This window comes from Peromyscus maniculatus, chromosome 19 (genome assembly GCF_049852395.1).
Source record: "Peromyscus maniculatus bairdii isolate BWxNUB_F1_BW_parent chromosome 19, HU_Pman_BW_mat_3.1, whole genome shotgun sequence".
NCBI lineage: Eukaryota > Metazoa > Chordata > Mammalia > Rodentia > Cricetidae > Peromyscus > Peromyscus maniculatus.
In genome coordinates, this window is record NC_134870.1 from 14,037,038 (window position 1) to 14,059,590 (window position 22,553).

Consider the following 22,553-nt stretch of genomic DNA (forward strand, 5'->3'; position numbering starts at 1 on the left):
TGTCCCCACCCTCTTGAGCAACTGGACAGGGTGGATGGGTCGGAATGTTGACTCTGCAAGTTGTAATGAACTGTACATTCACGTTCTGACCAAATTAATCTTCACCATAATACCAATTATGTCTAACATATTTAAATACGAAATCATGCCAGAATGAGCTCTGTGAAAGAATCCCCATTGAGAGGGCACAGTGGGAAAACAGAGGATTTGATCTTTAAAGCTTAGACTGACTACAGGAAAGAAGTCAGCAGAGAAATGAACAAGTGGGTCGAGTAACAGAAACAGTAAGAGGAAGTGTGAATCAAATCGCCGCATCACGGTCCCAGGCCCAGGCCCCTTTAGCTAGCTGCTGGGTGGGAATGAAACCTGGTATACCTCTTACACTTAAACATCTCTTCGTTTTCCTTAGTAAGTCTTATGTCAGCATTGGATCCTGATTGTATGAGAAAAATATCATAAAATGGATTCACATGGAGGAACCAGTTTTTGTCCCATGGAACTAACTGAATAAGCAGAAAAATGAAATTATTAAAATGACTGGCCCAAAGTAGAGTATAAAATAGAAAGGAAATGGGGAGGGGCTTGCTTGAGATTATCATTACCATCTGTGCTGTGGAACATTTGATTCCAATCCCAGAAGCTTGACACAGAAATAACTTATAACTGGGGACACATGCTGTTGAATTTTCAGGAATGACAGAATTTTTGTTATTAATATCTGTATCACAAAATGGGGAAGATGATAGGCCACAGAGTGGCCAGTGGTGGAGTCAAGGCTGTAGCCAAGGACTTTTGCCCCATATCCTCATTCACGTGGTGCCTTTTACACCCCCAAATTTGCTTCCTCTTCCACCCTACGGATGTTCAGAGAGAGCTCCTAATGAGTAGAGAATCTAGATCCTCTTCTCTCTGGAAGAGAAAGCACCCGCCCCATGTGGGGGCTGTTTAGAGTCTATTAGCGGATCCTCAGGCTTTGCATAGTACTTGCAATTCTGTAAACAGCCATCTTTTCATAATATTTTGGACATGTACTTGAAATACTCACTTCTTACCTAGGTTTGTAATATCACAGATCACTAGTGGGTGGTCACACTGGTAAAAATGTGTCATTTGCAAGTCCGGCTCCACCACTTCCGGTGTGATCTTCTAGCTTACTCATTTTTAAATTGGGGATAATGGTTCCTGACTTACAGGCAAATTATTTGCAAGCAAGAATTGCACTGCTAAAACAGCCTGAGCGTTGAGCTTCCAAACATTAAATGAGGTGGTCACTTATTTAATACACATGTTAATAAAGGACAGAGAATCAGTGATACCAATCAGAGTAAAGAATTAGACGACAGCTGAGCTTTGTGGCATATATAATCCTAGAATTTTGGAATTTGAACAGGGTGATCATAAGTTCAAGACCACTCTGAACCTAACAGGAGCCTGCTTTTAAAAAGGAAAGAGGAAAAAAAGGCTTCTCTAATGGTGATATTGTAAATTGGTGGTTACATAAATTATTTTTTTTTTAAAAATCCCTCTTGGGTAATTATTCTGCACAGAGTCATTTAATTTGCAACGGTCGTCCTCACAGTATGGTCTCGGAAGATGTAGCTTCCCCACAGGTTTTATTTTTCTGCTTCTTTGAAGCAGGAGGCGGCTGCTTTGGAGAATAGGGGACGCGGGAAAGCTTAACCCTTTTAGTCCCCCACCTTTTCTAGAAGCTAGCCTCCAGGTCTTTGTGGGTTTGTCCTGCAGCCTGACCACGTTTCCTGTCCCGGGCCTTGGAGCTACCCCAGGCCTGGGCATGAATCCTTTTGTGTGTACAGCTGCAAGGGCAGCTTGGTCCGAGAGGAAGCGGCTAGAGGAAGAGCCGGTTCTCAGTCGGGCTCTGGGCGGGTCCATGCCAGATGCCGGCCAGCCCCTTGCTCTGCAGCCTGCAGCCCGGGGCGCTCACGCTGCGCCGCTCTGCGTGAACCTAGGCTAGTCGACGAGTTAGCGGGTTGCTATGGCGACCGTGGGTACGTGACCAGCCGCTGCCGCTGTTGCAGGCGCCCTGACGTGGAGGGCGTGGCCTTTGAGGGCGTGGCTTTTGGAGGGCGGGGCCGGGCGCGGAGCAGGAGCAGAGCGCGGCTGCAGAGTGAGCAGCAAGCAGTGGGGAGACACAGCCCTACGCCCCAGCCAGCCTCCGCGTGTGTTCCCTCTGTCGGGAGAGCGCCAATGCCCGGGCCGACCCAAACCTTGTCCCCAAATGGCGAGAACAACAACGACATCATCCAGGATAACGGGACCATCATTCCTTTCCGGAAGCACACAGTGCGCGGGGAGCGGTCCTACAGGTACTGGCACGGGTGGCTGCGGACGGTCCGTCCCGTTACGTAACGCGGAGGCCGGGATTGCTTGGTTGCAGGGTCCTGTGTCGGTGGGGGTGAGCATGGAGGCTTCTGCGGGTGAATAGGTTTGTTGCCTGCCAGAGGTCTCCCTCCATCTCTTCCCTGCATGCCATCTTCCCACATCCCCGAAGGGACACAGGCTCTGCACTTCCTCTCCCCCTTCCCTTTTAGCATTTAAAGGAACCATTAGGTGGCGGGCACTAAAGGAGCAAACAAACGGGAGAATGGCGAGAAAGGGAGGATGGCGAGGAGCGCGCTTGCGCTTAACCTGGGGAGCATGCAGGAAAAGATGGAATCCTCTAGATGAAGCTGCAGTGTGTGATGTTAAACCGCCAGATTGATGGAGCTTTGTAAGAATTCTGCACGCTGATTGGTGCAAGGATTGACAGCAGAGGTCACAGTGTCAGACATTCACCAAAATCTCTCCATGGAAGCCTAGGCTGATTAGAAAGAGAGTGGACTGTTTCAGACCTAGGGGTTAAAAAGAAGCCCCCAAAAAACAACAACAAAAAAACCCACCCAAACCCGGCGCCCCTACGCGTTTTCTAAAGAGTTTTATGGCCTCTGCATGGGTGGAGGAGCCTTCCTTCTTATTTACAATAGAAAGGTGATTCCTTATATTTTGCTGAGATCTAATTTGAGGATGAGAATGCTATCGGTCGTTGTATTGTGAGCATTTTGATTAATGAGTTGCCTGTGTGGTTGGCATCCTTTTTGCATTAACATATCTGGCAATATGTTCCCATAGATAAGCTCATTAAAATTGTTTGCATTGTTTGATAAGGATAACAATGTGATGCAGAATGTAGCTTGGATCTTAGGCAGCCCAAGGCCAGGCTTACACAGGGAGACGGATGGCTTAGGTTGTATTTCCTCTGAAGTTCTTTTGTACTGAGGTGGTTATTTTTACATGTAACCTTCATAACCACCAACGATGCTTTCTGCTTTAAAATAGAGCACACATACCTGTAGGATGTATCCTCTCAGCCAGTGAGCAACAGGAAATAACTCTTTTTAAAAAAGTAAGCCTGCCATCTGAATGCTCAGATTGTGTTATGGGCAGAATAGTCTGTGTTCAGATTCTATGCGCACATCGGAAAGTAGACTCCAAGACACCCCACTTCCTTTCTCTTAGAGCAGAGACACCATTTGTTGCCTCAAAAGGAGTGGGGGTGGGGGAGTGGGGGTTAAAAGCAGCCCTTTGCCCTGTTACGTCTCTGGCAGTTACATAAATACTTGAAGTTAATTTTGGCTGTACCCATGAGGTCACCAAGTCTCATGTCTTATGGTTCCAATGAATAGAATTGGCACAGCATCCTTACAGATTTCAAGTGATCGTTACTCTCTTCATGTGAGCCACAGTTGATCCTCCACTTCTAGGACTTGTCTTTTGGGGATCCTTCTGATTGAAAGTCTCTTTCCTACCTTTCTCCTCTGTGAGCCTAAAAAGGAGAATTTAAAAATGAACAAAATCAAGTTGCTTTGAAAGCTCACTTATGTGAACCGTTCTTGTAGGCAGTACATTTGAAGTCCTTATTTCCTAAGTGATTTAATCCCTGCCATGTCAGTAGCTGCTGCTCTGGGATGGAGTACACATTTGACCATGTGGGCCAGAGGAAGCTGCCTAGTTGGGTTTTATTACTCATGTGAACCAGCTCAAAGTGGTAATGAAAAACAGTTTGACACAAAGGTCAAATAGGCCCTTTTTTGGGGGGGGGGGAGTATTTATTTCGAATGAAATTGTATTTGTGCTTTTAATTCATTATTCCTTCCAGTTACTAAATGATTTCGGTTTTGCTTTTTGATGTCTTAAGGTTGGCGCCTTAAATTATATGAAATTAAAAAAAAGAGAAACCTGAATTTTGGTAAAGGTCTGAGTAAACCAGTGGCCTCCCTGGAAACATCATTGTGTTTGTATTTTATAGAGTAGGACTGCTGGGTGTTGTGGTGAGAGATGCCATTGGTCCAGTGAAGAAAACTGCCTTCACGGTCCCATTTTATGCTGTATGATGTGCAGGACACATTTGGAAACAGACACACTGGATGCTCCCCTTGGTCTGCTTTCTTTCAAAGGGAATGAGCAACACTGTATAACTACTGCATATGTTTTGGAGAGACCTAAGAGAAGGGAAGAAATGTGACACATTTTTCAATCCAGGAAGCATTCCATCCTTCTTTTGGCATCCTAAGTCTGGAATAATGTAGCCATCTGATTGCTGAGGAAACTTGGAAGGCAATTTGAAAGCCACAATAGAGATTTAACCAAGTAGAAGTTTGACCTTGGCTGTAGGCTCGAGGTAACTTTCAACAATGAGATAGGCCCGGAAGTTTTCTGTGCAGCCCCTGAGGGAGCCTGAATGTCCTGAGGGCCCTGGCAACACCAGAAGCAATTCTGTTCCTGACTGTTTCATGGATTCCTAGGTAGAGTTCAGCAGCCTTTATGTCAGGTTTTATTTCCTGACATTGCTTCTTACAATCAAAGATATGTAATCCTTGTCTTTTTGTTTCGGGTTTTGGGTTTGTTTTTTGGTTTTCCGCCTTCCATTTTATGTCTGTTTTGCCTGTATGTCTATGAGCCACATTCATATAGTGCCCCCCAAGGCCAGATGAGGGTGTTATATTCCCTGCAACTGGAGTTGTAGACAGTTATGAGGCACCATGTGGGTTCAGGGAACTGAACCCAGGTCCTCTATAAGAGCAGCCAGTAGTGCTCTTAACCACTGAGATGTCTCTTTTTAGTCCCTATATTTCTACTCTTAAAGAGATGTGAGGTTAGCTCATCAGGCACGGGGTTCCACCCCCAGCAGAGCATACATGCAGGTGTGCAGGTATGTAAACAGGGAGAATGCTTTGTTACCAAAGAGGGAGCTTCCAGGGCCTTAGCCTGGAGTATCCCTTACCTTGCTGGCCTTGCAGGCAAGAGAAGGCAGGAACACCTAGAAAGGATGAGCGCATTCCTCAAGGACCTCGAAGGTGCAAGCAGTCACTCAGTTGTCTTTTAGCTAATGCTGTTATTTATTGAGGGTGGGTGGGTGCACATGCCACAGATGAAACTTGCGTGAGTGTGTGTGCTCTCCTTCCTCCATGTGGCTTCTAGGGATCACACTCAGGTCACTGGGCTTGGAGGCTAGCACCTTTACCTGCTGAGCCATCCCCTGGGCCAAGTACCAGATTGTTCACAGTAAAAATGAGATGTGGTCCTGGCCTAGACATCATCAGTCGATATCAGTGCTTGTAAACAGGGTCCACTTTTACGGCCTGCAGTCGAACAGGTAACAAATCATTATCAAAAGCCCTGTGCACTTTGATTAGAACAGCAAGCTTCCCTTTAAAAAAAAAAAAATCACCTCTGTGTTGGAAATTGCACTTGAAGCAGTCACGTATCAAAATGGCCCAGTTAAACCACTTGCACGCGTTTCCACACCCACTGCACGGGAGAGCGCCTCCAGCCCCACCTTCCTCACTGCAGTTAGGGATCCATATACATTTAAGAGCTGTTTACAAAATAAATGTGGTGAGGGCCATCCGAGGTGACACTCTTTAATTCAAAGAGCGAATGAGTCGTGGCCTGGACCTCCCTGGAGAGGTTACTCCCTACAGCTCTGCTCTGCACAGATGCCGGTCGGAAATGAGATTTATTAACTGGCCTTCTGCCCACGGCATCTTGGTTTGCATGCTCCGGGCTCTTGAGAATGAGCATATAGAGAGGACTGTCTCAGAATGGGTATTCCAGCATGCAACTACAGTCGCTCGTGTGTCTGAATACTGTAAGAAAAAAAATGACTTGGCCCCAGGAAATGAGCTTCAAAGAAAAGCAAAAGCGAAGTACTAAGTCCAAAATACTCACCTAGAACATCCAGCTTTTGCCGGTTGTGTTTTGTTTTTAAATGAACTGTTTTGTAGGAGCATAGAAAAATATCCTATGTGTAGATCTAGAAAATAGAGGATTGTGACATGTCAGTAGTAACTATTACCAGGGTGTAGATTTCTTTTCTTTTCTTTCTTTCTTTTCTTTTCTTTTCTTTTTTTTTTTTTTTTTTTGAGCTGAGGATCGAACCCAGGGCCTTGCACTTGCGAGGCAAGCGCTCTACCACTGAGCTAAATTCCCAACCCTCAGGGTGTAGATTTCAGATGACGCCCCCGTGAGAATAGTAGTTACACACACCAAAGGTCTAGCCTCGACTGTCTCCATTATCTATCTGGAATTGTGTCAAAGGAGTTTTACCAATACTGGTTTTGTATTTAGAATTTGACTTAGGGCTCATAAAACCCCGGAGGTTACTTAATGCTGTGCTAGGCGCTCAACTTTGAGACTTTTTTTTTTTTGTTTTGAGGACCTTCCTCAGAGCCTCTATGAAAGGGGGGTGGATGCTTGTGACTTTGGGGAGAGGCTGGCCTGCTCTGTGGTGGTGTCCATTTGTGGTAGAGCATCTCAGCGGAGCAGCAGTGTGAGCTCACCCTCCGGATTCAGGATTGCTTTCCGGATGCAGCGTCTTTTCTGTTCTTAGGGACCGTGCGTCAGTGAAAGGAATACTCTCTCAGATTCAAGGAGAGGCAACCACTGGGAGGGATATAAATATTCCATTTGGATGGGGAAATTCAATAAATATTTGATTGGTCTTCTCTGGCCAGCGTTCTCTTCAGGATCTTGAGTGCTAACAAAGTCACGGGGAGAAACAGCTCATCCTGTAACAGATTTTCATGGCTGACAGTATCTCACTTAGTCGGCTAACAGTAGTGGTTTGCATTTCCTGAGCCCACAGTGACTCAACGTGAGAAAAGATACCTTCAGTTTACCATGAGAAAACTCAAGACGCATAATCAGTAGAGATCAGGACCAGGGAGATGGCCGTTGCCTGGCTCAGGGCATCTCCTAGGGGAGGAGCTGTGAATGCAGCTTACCTCATAAAGGGCCAGGCACGGTGGTCACCTTCCTAGCTAGCAGCCGGATTCAGGGGCTGGTGTAGAGCCCTGGACTGTCTCGACCCTCAGTGCTCAGAACAGGGTACCTGGTCTGTCAGTGTGTCAGGGGTACCGTAGGATAGATGTGGCCCAGGAAGGTACTTAGAACAGTCCCAGAGTCGTCACCTTGATGGAGGTCCCAGAAGTGACCCGAAAGTTTACCATGGGTCATCGGATCATGTCTTAAATTTTGTTGACTTCACTTTCAAGGACAAATAGATTTGCAGCCCTTTTATTTTCAAGAGATAGTATTTTCCATGATGAATTATGTTGGAATACTTTCAGAAGCTGGATATCGTGGCAGCACATGCCTGGAATCGCAGTACTGGAACAGGAGGATGAGGAGTTAAAGGCTGGCCTGTGCTCTGAGAGCCCCTATGTCAACATAGAAAAAGAAGACAGTGGTTTCGGGTGATCTTTTAGCTATGTGATTATGCAATACTAATACTGTGCACTGGCTGTATTCTGTTCAACCAGTATTGAATGCTCTGTTCGGGTGCATGCAGCTCCCACCGGTGGTCTCTGAGCCTACTTCCCACCTCATCTGAAGAGTCTCTTTATCTTAGTGTCTTTGGCCCCTGGTATTTATTACTATTTGGAGAGAATTCTTCCCAAATAGGAACCCCCCCCCTTCACATATGCTATGAATAAATCAAAGTTATGCCACTTTTGCTTAATGAATCAAAATTTTTGTTAGTTGTATCTCCGAAGATGGACTGCTTATTTTAAGGAAAACAATCAGTAAGGTAAGGCTGAGCAGACTTTTATAGACCTATGCAAAATGGTTTCTTAATAAATTATTAAAAACAGAGACAGTATTTATTTTCCATATCAAATCACCCCATGTTAATTAGGATTTTACTCACTTGGACCAGGACAGATGTCCTTAAAAAGCCTTTTCTTCTTTCTGAAGCAGGAGGGGTTAGTGGCAGCTTTTAGTGGTAGTGCCCTTCAGTGCTTAGCTAGTTAAGAAAATGGGTTTCATACTCAGTCTTCCTAATGTGTCTACATCTAGCTTGGTTCCATCAGATTAAATGACTGTGCCACAAAAATCTGATTTTGGCCATGACTTTGGAACAGAAAAGGATGCAGGTGAGGGATTTAAGGAGGAAAATAATTTGTATGCACACGCATATGGACATAGAGCTGCACATATGTGCACATGCACATTGGCGAAAGTCTGCATGCTCAGTACCAACACCAATGTTTCTGAAGTCATTTTGGCATCTGTAACATTCTTTGGGATAGAACTTGTGGAAATCGGAATTTTGATTGTGCACAGGGAGCCTTGTGTGGAAGTGGACCCTGTAATCTTGGCACTAGGGATGCTGAGAAAGGAGGATCTTGAAATCGAGGCCAACCTGGGCAACATTGCAAGAACTTAACTTTAAAAAAAAAAAAATTATGCACAGAGTTGACTTGAGGCTTCCAGCCAAGGCTTCCTGTTGTATGAGCCCAGGTGACAGTTCATCTCCTGAGAGGCACCTTGGACGCCTGAAACACCTCTTACTTTGCTTTGCTTCACTTTAAAGACATTAATTCCTTGTCCTTTATTTAGTGCCAGCCTGCCCTGGCAAAGCTCTGAGAGGTAATTCGTCAGCCATGGCAGACTCACTGCTCACTCTTGAGTATGAGCGGTAGCATCCTTTACTTGATTCTCTGAACGTGAGCGGTAGCATCCTTTACTTGATGCTCTGAATATGAGCGGTAGCATCCTTTACTTAAGAGCCCGCACTAATCACAATAAAGAGACAACTACAGAAATGGGCTCCCGCACTGCTGTGTGCCCTGTCATTCTTGTCATTCCAGGGTGCCTCAGACGTGTTTGCGGCCGGGGAATAGTGAGATATTTTAAGTTGTCATCATCAAGCTTTACACAGTTGCCATTATGTTAATATCGAAGCCCAGTTTTCCCTCTAGAAAACAAGCTTCCGTCTATTGCCACCCTGCTTGTGGGGCCCTTGGAATACAAGGGTAAATAATGCCAGCAGCACCTCACTGAAAGAGAGGCCAGAAGCCTAGGCAGCGGCAAGGAGAGAGTCCTGGTCAGGGAGATGCCCCACGTGGCCCCAGACCTCTCTGTTTTATTCTGGGTATGGCTGACACTGGCTCACCAGATTCAACCAGACCTGGCCAGCAAGCCCCAGGGGTCTCCTTGTCTCCATGTGCTCAGCCCTGAAAGTGTAGGCACACACTGCCACACCCTGCTTTTTGTGGGTGCTGGGGATTAAACTCAGGTGTTTATCCTACGGGACAAGCACTTTACCAACAGAGCTGTATCTGCCTCTCCCTCTCCCCCATTTTGAAGCAGGGTCTTATGTAGCCCAGGCTGGCCTGAAATTTGCCATACATCCAAGGCTGGTCTTGAATTCCTTGTCCTTCTGTTTCCTAAGTACTGGAGATACAAGCATGTTCCGTTCAGGACCAGCTACAAGTACTACTTTAAATGTTTTTGTTCCTTTGTTTGTTTGTTTTGATTTTGGTTTTTCGAGACAGGGTTTCTCTGTGTAGCCTTGACTGTCCTGGAACTCACTGTGTAGACCAGGCTGGCCTTGAACCCAGAGATCCGCCTGCCTCTGCCTCCCAAGTGCTGGCATTAAAGGCATGTGCCACCACTGCCCAGCTAACATTGTATTTGTCATTATGTGTTCTGTGTGTGTGTGTGTGTGTGTGTGTGCGTGCGTGCGTGTGCGCGCGCACGCGCACGCATGCACACTTGTGGACGTCAGAGGACAATTTTGTATAGCCTCTTCTCTCCTTCCCCCATTACACCGGCTCCAGGGCTTGAACTTAGGCCGCCAGGTTTTGCACAGCAAGCGCTTCCCCAAGTGAGCCCTCCCACCAGCTCTGTAAGCACTGTTCTGGGAGCACCCCAAGTCACAGAGGAGCAGTGCTCCTCTAGCATCCGCAGTGAGGTTTCACACTCGGGGCCACCCACACTCCGCACTTTGTTTGGCTTCCTCCAGCGCACGCTGTGCTGCTTTGGGTGGTGTGTCCAGCCTGCTTAGTATGCTCAGTGGATCTTAGCCTAACTGCACGGTAATCCTCGGCGAGGATTATTTTTCAATCTCCTCTTGGCAGATTCATTTTCTTCCTGTTTATTGAGCACCTGCTGTTTGTCAGGTGCTGTGCGGGGGTGGGGTGGGGGGTCCTAACATTGTAGGAAGACAAGGAACTGCCGTTTTTTCAGTCACTCTGACCACAGTCCCCTCACCTGTGACCCAACAAACCTCACACTTCAGGGCAGTTAAACACACACACACACACACACACACACACACACACACACACACACACACACACAGAGAGACAGAGACAGAGACAGAGACAGAGACAGAGAGACAGAAAGATAGAGAGAGGGAGAGAGAGACAGAGAGACAGAGCGAGACTGAAACTGAGAATATCGGTATCTGCCCTTAAAGTCACCCCTGGATCCCGTGATGCTGGCCAGGCAGCCAGCCATCCACATGGAGCATGCTTCCCTTAGACAGCCTCCTCACCCAGCAGGCTGGATGAAGTCTGAGAGCACCCGAGGGACACTGCCAGTTAGGAAGAAACAAAGGACAGCTTTGCGTGCAGTAACCTCACCATGGACCTGCCCACGGTCGATAGCCTTGAAATAAACAGACCTTGGGGCGTGTAACTGGAAGGACTCTGCTAGCAAAGGAGGAAGCAGAAGCAGGGGTCCCAGGAGGGCAGGGTTCTCAGAGGCAGATGTGTGGGAAGTGTGGAGAAGGATGAGGGTGTCTGGGGTCAGTGTGTCCGGCTTCCCTCACCTCTGTCTGTCTGTCTTTCACTCTGGGCAGAGTAAATCTACTCCTCCAGCAATCCTAGAGTAGCGAATGGTGAGCACTAGGCTGGGTGTGGCCCCAGGCAGTGGGGACCAGATGGGCCTCGTCCAGATCTCTTACTGGGGCTTGGAACTCACGATAAATCTGCAAGTACCTGGCCTTTGGGGACTGGATCCCTCTCCCTGGGATTTCTGAAAGGCACGAAGCATTCCCACTGCAGTGACTTCAGGATGCCCCCATCAGCAGCACTGACCGCTTCTACTTCCTCCGTCCCTGTATATTTTCCGTCCAGATCTCTCACCTCCTTCCCACCGCACATTGAGGTCTGGTGGGATGTTCAGAATGCCCAGCCAGAGAGCTCCTTGGGCTCCCGTGGGCAAAGCTTGGTTCTGGCATAAGACATACATTCTCTCCCTTAGCCTCACTCCAACCTTGTGATCCAGGGCAGATGCTTTCTGCCTCTCTGAGCATCATTTTCCTCCTGTACCTAAGCACCAACCCCACAGGGTTGTTCTGTGCTCTGAATGGGCTAGGAGCATGAAGAACATGCACTGTTGCCTGGGGCATAAAAGTCATGTAGAGAGTGCTAGCTCCTGTGACTTTTTACCTGCCTTTATCATCTGTGATCTTTGTGTCCTAAATACCTGGCACAGTACATGTGACTCATAGCAGATGCTCTTTAAAAATCCCTTTGTCGACTTCATGAAGGATTCATTGAGAAACGATCAACTGAATCTATTTTAAGTGTACACTTGAATGGGTTTGGGTAGGATCGGCCCTGAGCATTTCCACCCCTGCCCCCACACTCCCTGTGCCCTTTACAGCTCGCATTTCCTCTGCCCAGAGCCCCAGGAGTCCCTTTCTGTCACAGCAGTTCGTTTGAAGTGGGATCAGATGGAATGCCCTGTTCGGCAGCTGGCTGTTTTGATCGGTGTGTCGTGAGTCTCAGATCCATCCACATTGGCCGTATCCACAGTTGTATGGTTTTCTATCCCACTCTTAACCACTGAGTAGTATTCCATCATATGGCATGCCATATTTTGTTTATCCACTCACCAGTTGCTAAACATTAGCATTTCCAGTCTGGGGCAGTTAAGAATAAAGCATCTGTGAATATTCATGTGCAAATCTTTGTGGGGACGTGTTTGCATTTCTCTGGGGTAAATGCCTGGGGGTGAAATGATTGTGTGTAACTGTGTGCTGTGGGGGTGGGGTAGAGGAGGAAGAGAGAGTGTGTACCCGAGAACAACCTCAAGTGTTCTTGGGGTATTTTCCAAACCTTGTTTTTTTTTTTTTTTTTTTTTTTTTTTTTTTTTTTTTTTTTAAAGACAGAGTCTGACCAGTGAGCCCAAGGGATCTACCTGTCTCTGCTTCTCCAGGATTAGAGGCATGTGCCATACCACCTTGCCTAGCCCTCTGTGTGGGTGTTGAGAACGCTGGTGCTCATTCTTGCACAGCAAAATCTTTTTACCAAATGAGTCCCCAGCCCCCAGTGTTTAACTTGGAAGAACCTGAAAGCAGTTCATCAGAGTGGTTATACCGTCTCCTGCTCTTGAAATCATCTGCTCATCAGAGCCCTAAAAATGTGTACTGTTCATCTCTCAGATTTTGGACATCCTTTATAGGTGTATAGAGGTGTCTTGTTAAGCTTGCAAATTAGAGTTGAGAATATTTCCATGTGCATATTGACTAAATACATTCTTAATGACATGCCCAACTCTTTAGCCCATTTTTAAAAGTTATTAATACAAGAGGGTCATTAAGAGTATATTCTAGGCTGAGTGGTGGTAGCGCCCACCTTAAATCCCAGCACTCAGGAGAGTTTAAGACCACCCCGGTCTACCGAGGGAGTTCTAAGACAGCCAGGGCTACACAGAGAAACCCTGTCTTGAAAACAAAACAAAGTAAAAAGTATATTCTAAATGGTTTAATATAGTCTCAATTTAGATTTTAATGTGTATGGGTCTTCTGTGTCCAATGTGCACATAAATCCTTCAAGAGAAAAAGATGCTTCTGCAGACCTCTGTCCACAGGTCTACAGCAGTAATGCTCGTAGTAGTCATTTTTAAGTGCAGGTTAAAATGCCCTTATGCAGAATGCATAAAAGCAGAACTGTTTCCTGTTTCCAGTGTGTTCAGACCTGGGGGTGCCTTCAGAGCGCACTGCTAAGAGCATCCCTAGTCTGAGACTCTGACATCCTGTCAGTCTCCCCAAATGTCAGATTCTGAAGCATTTTGGATTTCAGATTTAGGGATTAGGGATGCTCAGCCTGTGCACATCAAATGGTACTGTAACAGAATAATTATGATAGTGTGGAAAAAAACTACTAAATCCACTTTTGAAATGTCATGTGAAGGTGTTAAGTTTGGGAGCTGGGTTTTCTTTACTGTCTTGATAGACATGAAGTGCTCTTTTATTTCTGTAGAGAACACTGTAATTATGTAGATAATCTTTTCTTTGTGTTGTGGGTCCTCCTGTGCTAGATCAAGGTTCTGCTATTAAGATTAATAATAAAATGTGTGTGGAAACCATTTCTATTTTCTTTACAGCCAACTAGGAACACTTGCCTGTTTTCGAAATCTTGCCTGGAGTATTAAACAGTGGACACCCCCTCATTTAAAATTCTGTAGCAGACACCCACCCCTTCCTCCGTTCCCAGGCTATCTAATTTGACAAGGATTGCTTGTTTTTGTGGTGCTCGGGTTGGAGCCGTTTCCATGCACATTCACAATGTTCGTGAAACACGTCCCCTCCATCCATCCCCTGCTGCCCTTCCCTCCTTCCCTCCCCTTCCCAGGAGTCTCCCTTCCCCTAGACAGTTTGACCTTTATCGTCATATCATCTGTGCACGTGCGATTTTTGTCTGAGACCAGCTTAATTCGCTTAACATGATTGTCTGTGGATACATCCATTTTCTTGCAAACGTCGTAACTTCATTCTTCTCTACGGCTGGAGATAATTCCACTGTGTGTGTAGCCGTTTCCTTTATCCGTTCTTTTGTTGCTGGACGCCGAGGTTGGTTCCATCACTTAGCCGTTGTGAACCGTGCTGCTGATTCACTGGTGTGCATTTCTCCCTGGGATGTGTCGACTCAGAGTCCTTAGAGTAAATACTCGGGCTTGATGTTCTTAGTTTTTGAGACCAGAGCTCACTAAAGTTGCCCAGGCTGGCCTTGAACTTGGGACTTTCCTGCATCAGGCTCTTGAGTAGTTCCAACTCTAGGCCTGTGCCACCGCCAGGTCTGGCTTAATTCGGCAGCTTTGCTGCCTGTTCGGCTCTCAGTTTAGCCCTAAGCCCCTGGGGAACCTCCCTCTGGTTGCCGCTGGAGACAAAGCAGAGAGGTTATCTGCAGGTGCTGTCTTGAGGGTGAGCATGCTTCACCTCAGAATCTGCGCACACCCACTTACATACCTAAATCTGTTCCCAAGTCCAAAGCCACGATAACCCGGAAGTTCACCGTGACTTCGCTGATGCCCGAGGCCTACTAAGTAGATTTTGTGATCATAACTGATATTCTCAGTCCTTTTTCATTTTGCTGCCAAACCTTTAAGGCTGAATTTCAGCAGTCTTCCTTGAGGACAGCAGTCTCTCACTCCCCAGGGTGCAGAAGGAGGTTCTCTTTGTTGGAGTGGGGACTGAGCGGGCCCCAGCCACTGAACGGTGAGTGGAGAGGTGGGTCACCGTTTGCTGTAATTGGGGCTGTTCTGTGAGAGGAAGCTGCATGCTATCAGACAGGACATCCTGTGGTCCCCTGGTTTACGATGGTGCGGGCAGGCTTTTTACTTAAATGCTAGGATGGTCTCGTTTCCTTCCTTCTGTGTTAAATAGGGAGCCCGGGGTGGTGATTTCTCTTTCACTTTGAGTCTCCAACAAACAACGCCCCCCAGATGCTCACCGCTGGACTCACAGATAGAAAACATTGTGGCTTTTTACATGAACTAGTGATGATTTAACCATCCTCCATTTCTGTTGCCTTGGGATAATTAACTGAACAGCATGGGAAACAGAGAAGTTCCTTAAATTGAACATGAATATAGAGTTCCGGAATTGGGTCTAGTGACTCCATAGTGTAGGTCTAGATCCCTACAGACTTGAGTATAGTGTAGACCTGTGAGGGTCTGAAACATGGTCACGAGGTGGTAACAGGGCCAGGCTGGGTGTCCCGTGCCTTCTCAGGTTCTGAAGGCTTCCACAACAGGCTGCTCTGACCTTTATCCTGTCCCGCTGGGAGGCTGGATCTGCAGGCAAGCCATTACAGGCTCCTCAGGAAGGAGTCTTTCCTGTCCCTTCCCATTCTGGTGGCCCCACAGGTTCTGTGGTGTAGTGTCAACACCCGGTCTCTGCCTCTTCATTATCCTGCCTCCTTCAGCTGTGTGTTTTTCTTGGCCACCTTTTAAAAGTACCAGTTGCCGGGCAGTGATGGCGCATGCCTTTAATCCCAGCACTCCGGAGGCAGAGTCAAGCGGATCTTTGTGAGTTCGAGGCCAGCTTGGTTTACAGGGTGAGATCCAGAACAGGAACCAAAACTACACAGAGAAACCCTGTCTGGAAAAAAAAACTAAAAGAATAAGAAAATAAATAAATAAGAAGTAAATAAATAAAAGTACCAGTCATTAGGCCCACCCTAATCCACCATTTTCCTCTTAACTGGTTCATTTGTAGAGACCCTATTTGCAAATAAGATCACATCCTGAGGGTACAGATCTAGGAGACTTTAGAAGAAGGGACAGTCTTCACCACTGTGTGAGCAGACTATATGTACGCATTGATTATGTGTGAAGCCATTTTGAAGTGTGTGTACGTGAAAATGCATACATATGTTCTGCTATACATACAAAAAATTGTTTTTTGGTTTTTGAGACAAAGTCTCCTATTGCCCAGGTTCACTGTGAATTGACAATGTAGTCAGAGGTGGCCTTGAACTCCTGATCATCCTGATTCTGCCTCCCAAGAACTGGGACTGCTGGTTTGCATCACCCTGCCTGGCTACTTAAGAGAAACTTAGGAAGATAAGGGTTATGACTAAGCCAGGAAATGATGGCTCTTTTTTCATATTGCAAATTAAACTTTCGACCTTGTATGTGGTAGATGCTGAGCTAATCCCCAGCCTGAATAATGGATATTAAAAATTTTTAAATCTAAAAAAGCCAGGCGGTGGTGGCGGCGCACGCCTTTAATCCCAGCACTCGGGAGGCAGAGGCAGATGGATCTCTGTGAGTTTGAAGCCAGCCTGTTCTCCAAAGCGAGTTCCAGGAAAGGTGCAATAATGTACAATTTTTTTTAACGTAAAAATCTTTTTTTTTTTTTTTTTTTTTTTTTTTGGTTTTTCGAGACAGGGTTTCTCTGTGTAGCTTTGCGCCTTTCCTGGGACTCACTTGGTAGCCCAGGCTGGCCTCGAACTCACAGAGATCCACCTGGCTCTGCCTCCCGAGTGCTGGGATTAAAGGCGTGCGCCACCACCGCCCGGCCTGACGTAAAAATCTTTTATTAAAGAAAAAACACTTTGACGTTTTAAAAAGTCATTTGTCCTTTGCTTTATTAAATGATTAACTATTTGAACATATTTAATAAGTCTTCTTAGCGAATATGTGCACACATAAACACATGAATACATTTATTGGTGTTTTAATGAATTGGGTATTTATTGTGCTTCATATTATATTGACTGTAACAGTACCTAAGGGTGGAATAATATAAAATAACATAGTCATTGAGACCTTGCTGCTACCTCTGTGACATGAGGTCTTTGGCTCAAATTTGAAAGTCAAAAGAAAGTTAAGTTTATTAGGTAATGGTTGAATTTCAAAAACTAATTTCCAAAGCATATTTTAAGATTTCCAAGCCAGATGAATCCTGGGAATCTAGAAACTAGCTATGGAGGCAGGATGTGAATACTTCCAGATTGGTGTATTTTATCAGTCCATGTTGACTCCTAGGTTGAGCAATAGTTAGCACACATAGCCACACCCTAGACCCCGAGTTTATCCTCACCACCATTCTTTGGGCAGGCCAGTCAGTAAATAACCAATTGTTATTCTGGCTTTAAGAGTCCCACGTCTTGGAGCTGTAGGGATGGTGTGGTGGGTAAGAGCACTTGTGTAAGGGACCCAAGTTCGAATCCCCTGTCCCCTTGTAAAAACACCAGGTGTAGCTCTGCGTGTGTCTAGTAAGACACACTTAAGTTCAGTGGAGACCATGAACTGTCCACGTTGAACTGGAGCCTCTGTTAGACTATTTTGTTCAAGCTCCCCTCCTTCCCTCTTCCCCAAGCCGAGGGTCTTAGCATGTGTCTATTATTTTTGTACCCGATCCAGTTTGAACGTGGCTAGCACTCCAGTGCTCAGTTTTAGCCCTTCCTTTTGAGCATTTTAATGCTAATACCCCCTTGCTGGGAATGTTGTAATTCCGACCTCTAGTTAAGCAAGAGAGAGGAGAGCCAAGAAATACCGCAAGGGGTGTGTGTGTGTGTGTGTGTGTGTGTGTGTGTTACTTGTGCAAGAACGTGTAAATTTTGACCTGTAACAAGACTGAAAGGAAGAGAGTAAAGAAATACCGCCAATCTCTCCCTCCCTCCCTCCCTTCCTCCCTTCCTGGCCTCTGGTGTGGGTGAACTGGTGTTCCCTAGACGATTCTGGTATAGAAAGAGTGTTAGTCTCTTTGCTCTAGTAATGGTAAATGAGTTTGACTTAAAAGAAAAAACTTTTCTGAAATACAAAATGGTATTTGATGTCCCACACAAGAATACTAAGAAGCTGGCCTGAGATGTAGCTGAGTGGTAGAGCACTTGTCTGGCATGCACAAGGCCTTAGGTTCGAGTCTCAGAACTATTTTCTGTGGCTTTCCTCTTCATTGTCAACTTGACTAGTTAGGATTACCGAGGAACCACACCTCTGGGGAAATCAGCGGGGGTGTTCCCAGAAGAGTTTGTCTGAAGAGGGGGGAAGACCTATCCTGAATGTGGACAGAAGCATCCCAGGGCCCCCAGACTGCATTAAAAGGGAAGGGCGGAGCCAGCTGAGCGCCACAGAGCCCGCTGAGTGCCACGGAGCCAGCTGAGGGCCACAGAGCCAGCTGAATGCCACAGAGCCAGCTGAGGGCCACAGAGCCAGCTGAGCGCCACGGAGCCAGCTGATCGCCACGGAGCCAGCTGAGCGCCACGGAGCCAGCTGAGCGCCACAGAGCCAGCTGATCGCCACAGAGCCAGCTGAGTGCCACAGAGCCAGCTGATCGCCACAGAGCCAGCTGAGCGCCAGAGAGCCAGCTGAGCGCCAGTATTCATTCCTGCACAGCTGCTTCTGGACTGCAGCCTCCACAGCAGACCTCTGCTGAAAGGAAGCGTGGCTTGGGGAAAGAGGCTGTGGTGGACCGGCAGGCAGTGAGGTAGCACCCCTGGCTTGAGTTCTCATCCCCACGGCTACAGCACTTTGGCTGAAATCACTTACTTCAGCTCAGCTACCTCAGTGACTCGGATTTCCACTTGTTGGCATGTTCAGGAGAGATCTCTTTCTTTCCTGTATGCAGTGTGGACTGTGGTCTCCGGGGTTGTGGGGTGGGTTTGATGTAGACTATCACGCAGGGATGTTCAGCCTGCTGCCTGCTGGTGACTCATGGCCCGGGGCAGCTAGAATGTAGCTCCATGCAAAATTTCAATCTTACTTAAAATATTACGGGATTATTTTTTCAAACTTCCCCCTGCCCCTTTTGGTAACTCGGTTGCACACTTGTGTCTATCTTAAACTCTGTAGATGACAGGGTGACTCAGAGAAGCCAAGGGGAAGCTTTCTCACTCCAGGGAGGAGTTAATAGTATTCTGTTCCTTGGTTTGAAGTTTCCCATTTTTGATTCAGCCTACTTTGGAAAGAATTAAGAGAGAATGGGTACAGGAAGGACTCCAGGGATGAGCGTCTGTTACCCAATTTGGACTTAAATTTGCTAGAATGTCTTTAAATGTTAGCCTGCACTTTACCATCTCATTAATAGTCTCCGCTTTATTGCTACTTCATTTCCATTTCCATTTCCAAATGTCCTCACGTGTTTAAAAGTCATTTTTACCACAGCAGAGGTGCAGACATGTGGATAGGCACTAGTCTTTGGGAGGGAGATATCAAGGTTATATTTTTAAGGGTATGTTATTCTAAACACATAGTCAAGATGCCAATCTAAAGTCTTTTATTAGCTTTGAAAAAAATTGTAAGCAGTAATGTCCATTTTTTACTAATCTACCACAAAAAGTAAATTGAGAGCCTTGGCTCCAAAATACATAGTAACTAGAAATGTAAAATGTGGCAGTTCCTAAAATACTAGCGTGGCTTATGTGTTCCAGCTGCCAGGTGCTCTCGCCAGAAAGCGTTCCCAGCAATAAACTGAGGAAATCTCACCCAGAGCTCCACTGTTCAGGCCTTTCTTCATGGAAACATATGTTTAAAAATCAGTGGGGTTTAAGTCCAGAATGAGAAACCGGGTGTAGTGCCTGCCTGGGCTACAGAAGGAGTTCAAGGCTGTCCTGGGGAATTTAGCTGAGCCCCGGTCCCAGGTTAAAATGAGAAGGCTGGGGATAGAACTCGGTGACGTAGAGCACTTGCCTGGTGTGCCCCAGGCCCTGGGTGTGATCCCCTGTACAAGATGGGGATCTGATGGAATTCCACAGCAGCTTCAGTACAGGCCACAGCTGGATCTTCACTTGTCTTCCCTCACTGTCCTGGACTCTTTAAGATGGGGGTGGGGGCTGGGCTTCCATTGAGAGCAGCCACCCCCACCCCCCACCCCCCACCCCACCGCTCTACACCCCAGCTCTGCTGCTGGATGGCTGTGACCTCACAGAACTGTAACTTTTCCTGCATCAGGGCATAAAAGCAGCTGTAAGGCATTGTTGGGAGCACAAAATCCTGTTGATGATGTACTCTTAACAGAAGGCATGGATGGTTGCTAAGTACTGTCTATATGATCCCTTCCAGTCCCCTTGCTTCTCCAGGGAATAAAAGGGAGTCTCTTGTGGAGGCATGAAGGTGGCTGGCCAAGGTTACCCACCAGTTGGTGGGAGCTCTGGGGGCTAGAAGCTGGTGCCTTCGGCTTCTAGGTCAGAGCTCTCCTGAATCTGCAGATCACCTAGTGAACATTTCATAGATGGCATGAAGAATGCACATTACTCGCTTTTTCTCTTCCTTCCTTCCTTCCTTCCTTCCTTCCTTCCTTCCTTCCTTCCTTCCTTCCTTCCTTCCTCTCTCCCTTCCTCTCTCCCTCCCTCCCTCCCTCCCTCCCTTCCTCCCTTCCTTCCTTTCAATGAAAGATAAAGTCCATTAGTCCGCTCAACCTCATTTGTTCCCGCAAGCTGCCTCATAACACGGGTACGTCAAAACAGTCGCCTGCGCGGTTTGATTTTGAGCATCCTGTGACTTTCTTTTCCCCACAGAACTCTCCCAGACACTCATTCATTTAGCATGGACTTGAAGTTTTGTGCACACCCTGGAGATAGGGCAGTAAGTAAGACATACACTCTGAAGTTCCTGCCATCATAGAGCGTGCACTGGGAGGCAGCGGGTGGTGAGAAGGTAATAAACAAGCGAGCTAATCACAGATTGCGTAATGTCCAAGAGTGGAGGGCAGAAGGGAGATTAACTGGGGAGGCCCCTTCAGCGGGTGGGCGGGAGGGCTTGCTGAGGAGTTGACGTTGAAGCTGGCCCTGAAGCATGAGGTGCAGGCGTTGGTGCCAGGTTCTGGAAAGAGCTCCCCTGCCTTGGCCTAAGCCCGTGCCCCGGTCATCCCGAAGGATTAGCCGGGAGCTGCCGTCCATCACTTGTTTCTCATCAGGAGAAGGTTTGGAGAAGGCAGACTAAAGATGCTGACACAGAGATGCAGCAACACCTGAGCCCCGTTCGGTGGCCACACCCTCTTCTGCCGTGTCTTAGGCATTTGATTTTACACAGTGTGGGTGAACAGCTGACCATGACCACCCAGTGGTACCCAGTGTGCCCATCCTGAAAGGTTGACCAGGGGCCACACTGGGTGGGGGCGACTTGGGCCCTGACTTAAAATGACTTGGGATCCTGGGAGAGAGCAAAGGTCAGAGTGACAGGGAACAAGGCCAAGCAGGGCTGGGAAAGTAAACAGAAGGCATATGGAGGAGAAGAAGTGGATGTGGAGGGAGCCAAGAGGGGTAGGCGGGGCCGCCGGGCAAAAGTTGGTACCCTGAGGAGACCAGCCAAGTCTTGTGGCATGGGAACAAGCCCTGGGTTATTGGAATTATTTTCGGAACATGGACAGAGCCACCCACTGCTTGGAACAGATGGATATTTAGGCAAATATAATCAGCTGCATTTCTGACCATATGAAGAGACATGTGTCCGCTGTGCGTGCCCGGATGTGTGCACAGTGTGTGTGTGTGTGTGTGTGTGTGTGTGTGTGTGTGTGTGTGAGAGAGAGAGAGAGAGAGAGAGAGAGAGAGAGAGAGAGAGAGAGAGAGAGAGAGAGACCTTAGCTACTTTCTCACTGTGTGACGTCGACTTCCATTCATATCCCTGGACAAAAAGCTTTTGTAGAATTCTAAAATTTTCTTATTTCTTGAGTAAGAGTCAAGTTTTCAGTTCATTTCAGGGTCATAGATGTCAACGTAAATCGGAGTTAAAAATCAAAACAACAGAAATACCTACAAGCATTTGGCATCGGAAGGTTTCGTTCTTCTTGGTCAGGAACCAAACAGAGGACATGTACAGGAGACACCCGATAGAAAGCTGCAGGGAGCGGCAAGCTGCCCAAGGTAGAGGGGCCTATTCAAGGCAAGCCAGGGGGCCTCGCTTTGCAGACGGTGGCAGAAATTATTCGGTTTTAAAGCGGCAGGGCTGGAGAAGGGTCTCAGCAGGTAAAAGTGCTCTCTGCCCAAGCACAGAGACCTGCCTGAGTTCAAATCCTGAACACCTGTGTAAAAAGCCAGACTTCGTAGGGGATGGAGGCAGGAGCATCACTGGGACTTCCTGGCTGCCAGCTGATCCATGTCCAATGAGAGAGAGACCTGGTGTCAAGGTAATAAATGTAGAGCAGGGTCCCTGCTGTCCTTTGGCTTTCACATGCTTGTGGGCACACACACATGTTCATACAGTGCACACACACACACACACACACACACACACACACACACACACACATACACACACACACACAAGTTAAAAGTAATGATAAATTATCAACGGGGCAGTCGTCCTTCAGTTATGTTTCTATTCACTCTCTCCAGGAAGTAGCACTTACTAGCAGGAGTTACAAGTTATGATGGCCAAGCTAAACATCACTTTGTGCTTGCATTGATAGCCTCACACAGCAGAGAATAACACAACCGCCTAGAAAAGCCTGGAGTGTGGCAGGCACCCCAGCCCTCTTCTGAAACTCAGTTTCTTTCTAACGTTTGTCCTCAAAGCACCTTCATCGGAAGCCC

The 22,553-nt window shown here is 47.0% G+C and overlaps 1 protein-coding gene across 4 annotated transcripts in view; it reads left to right on the plus strand.

Moving 5' to 3' along the window:
• Positions 1 to 22,553, plus strand: part of Mapre2 (microtubule associated protein RP/EB family member 2) — a 150,458-nt gene that overhangs the window by 50,750 nt on the left and 77,155 nt on the right. Inside the window, exon 1 of one of the 4 annotated variants that reach the window (XM_006980112.4) lies at positions 1,984 to 2,324. The exons of the other annotated variants lie outside the window; for them this stretch is intronic. Within the exon in view, the coding sequence (XP_006980174.1) occupies positions 2,206 to 2,324 (119 nt within the window). The 5' untranslated portion in view covers positions 1,984 to 2,205. Of the gene's footprint in view, positions 1 to 1,983; positions 2,325 to 22,553 lie in introns of those variants that run through there. 4 annotated transcript variants of the gene reach the window in all.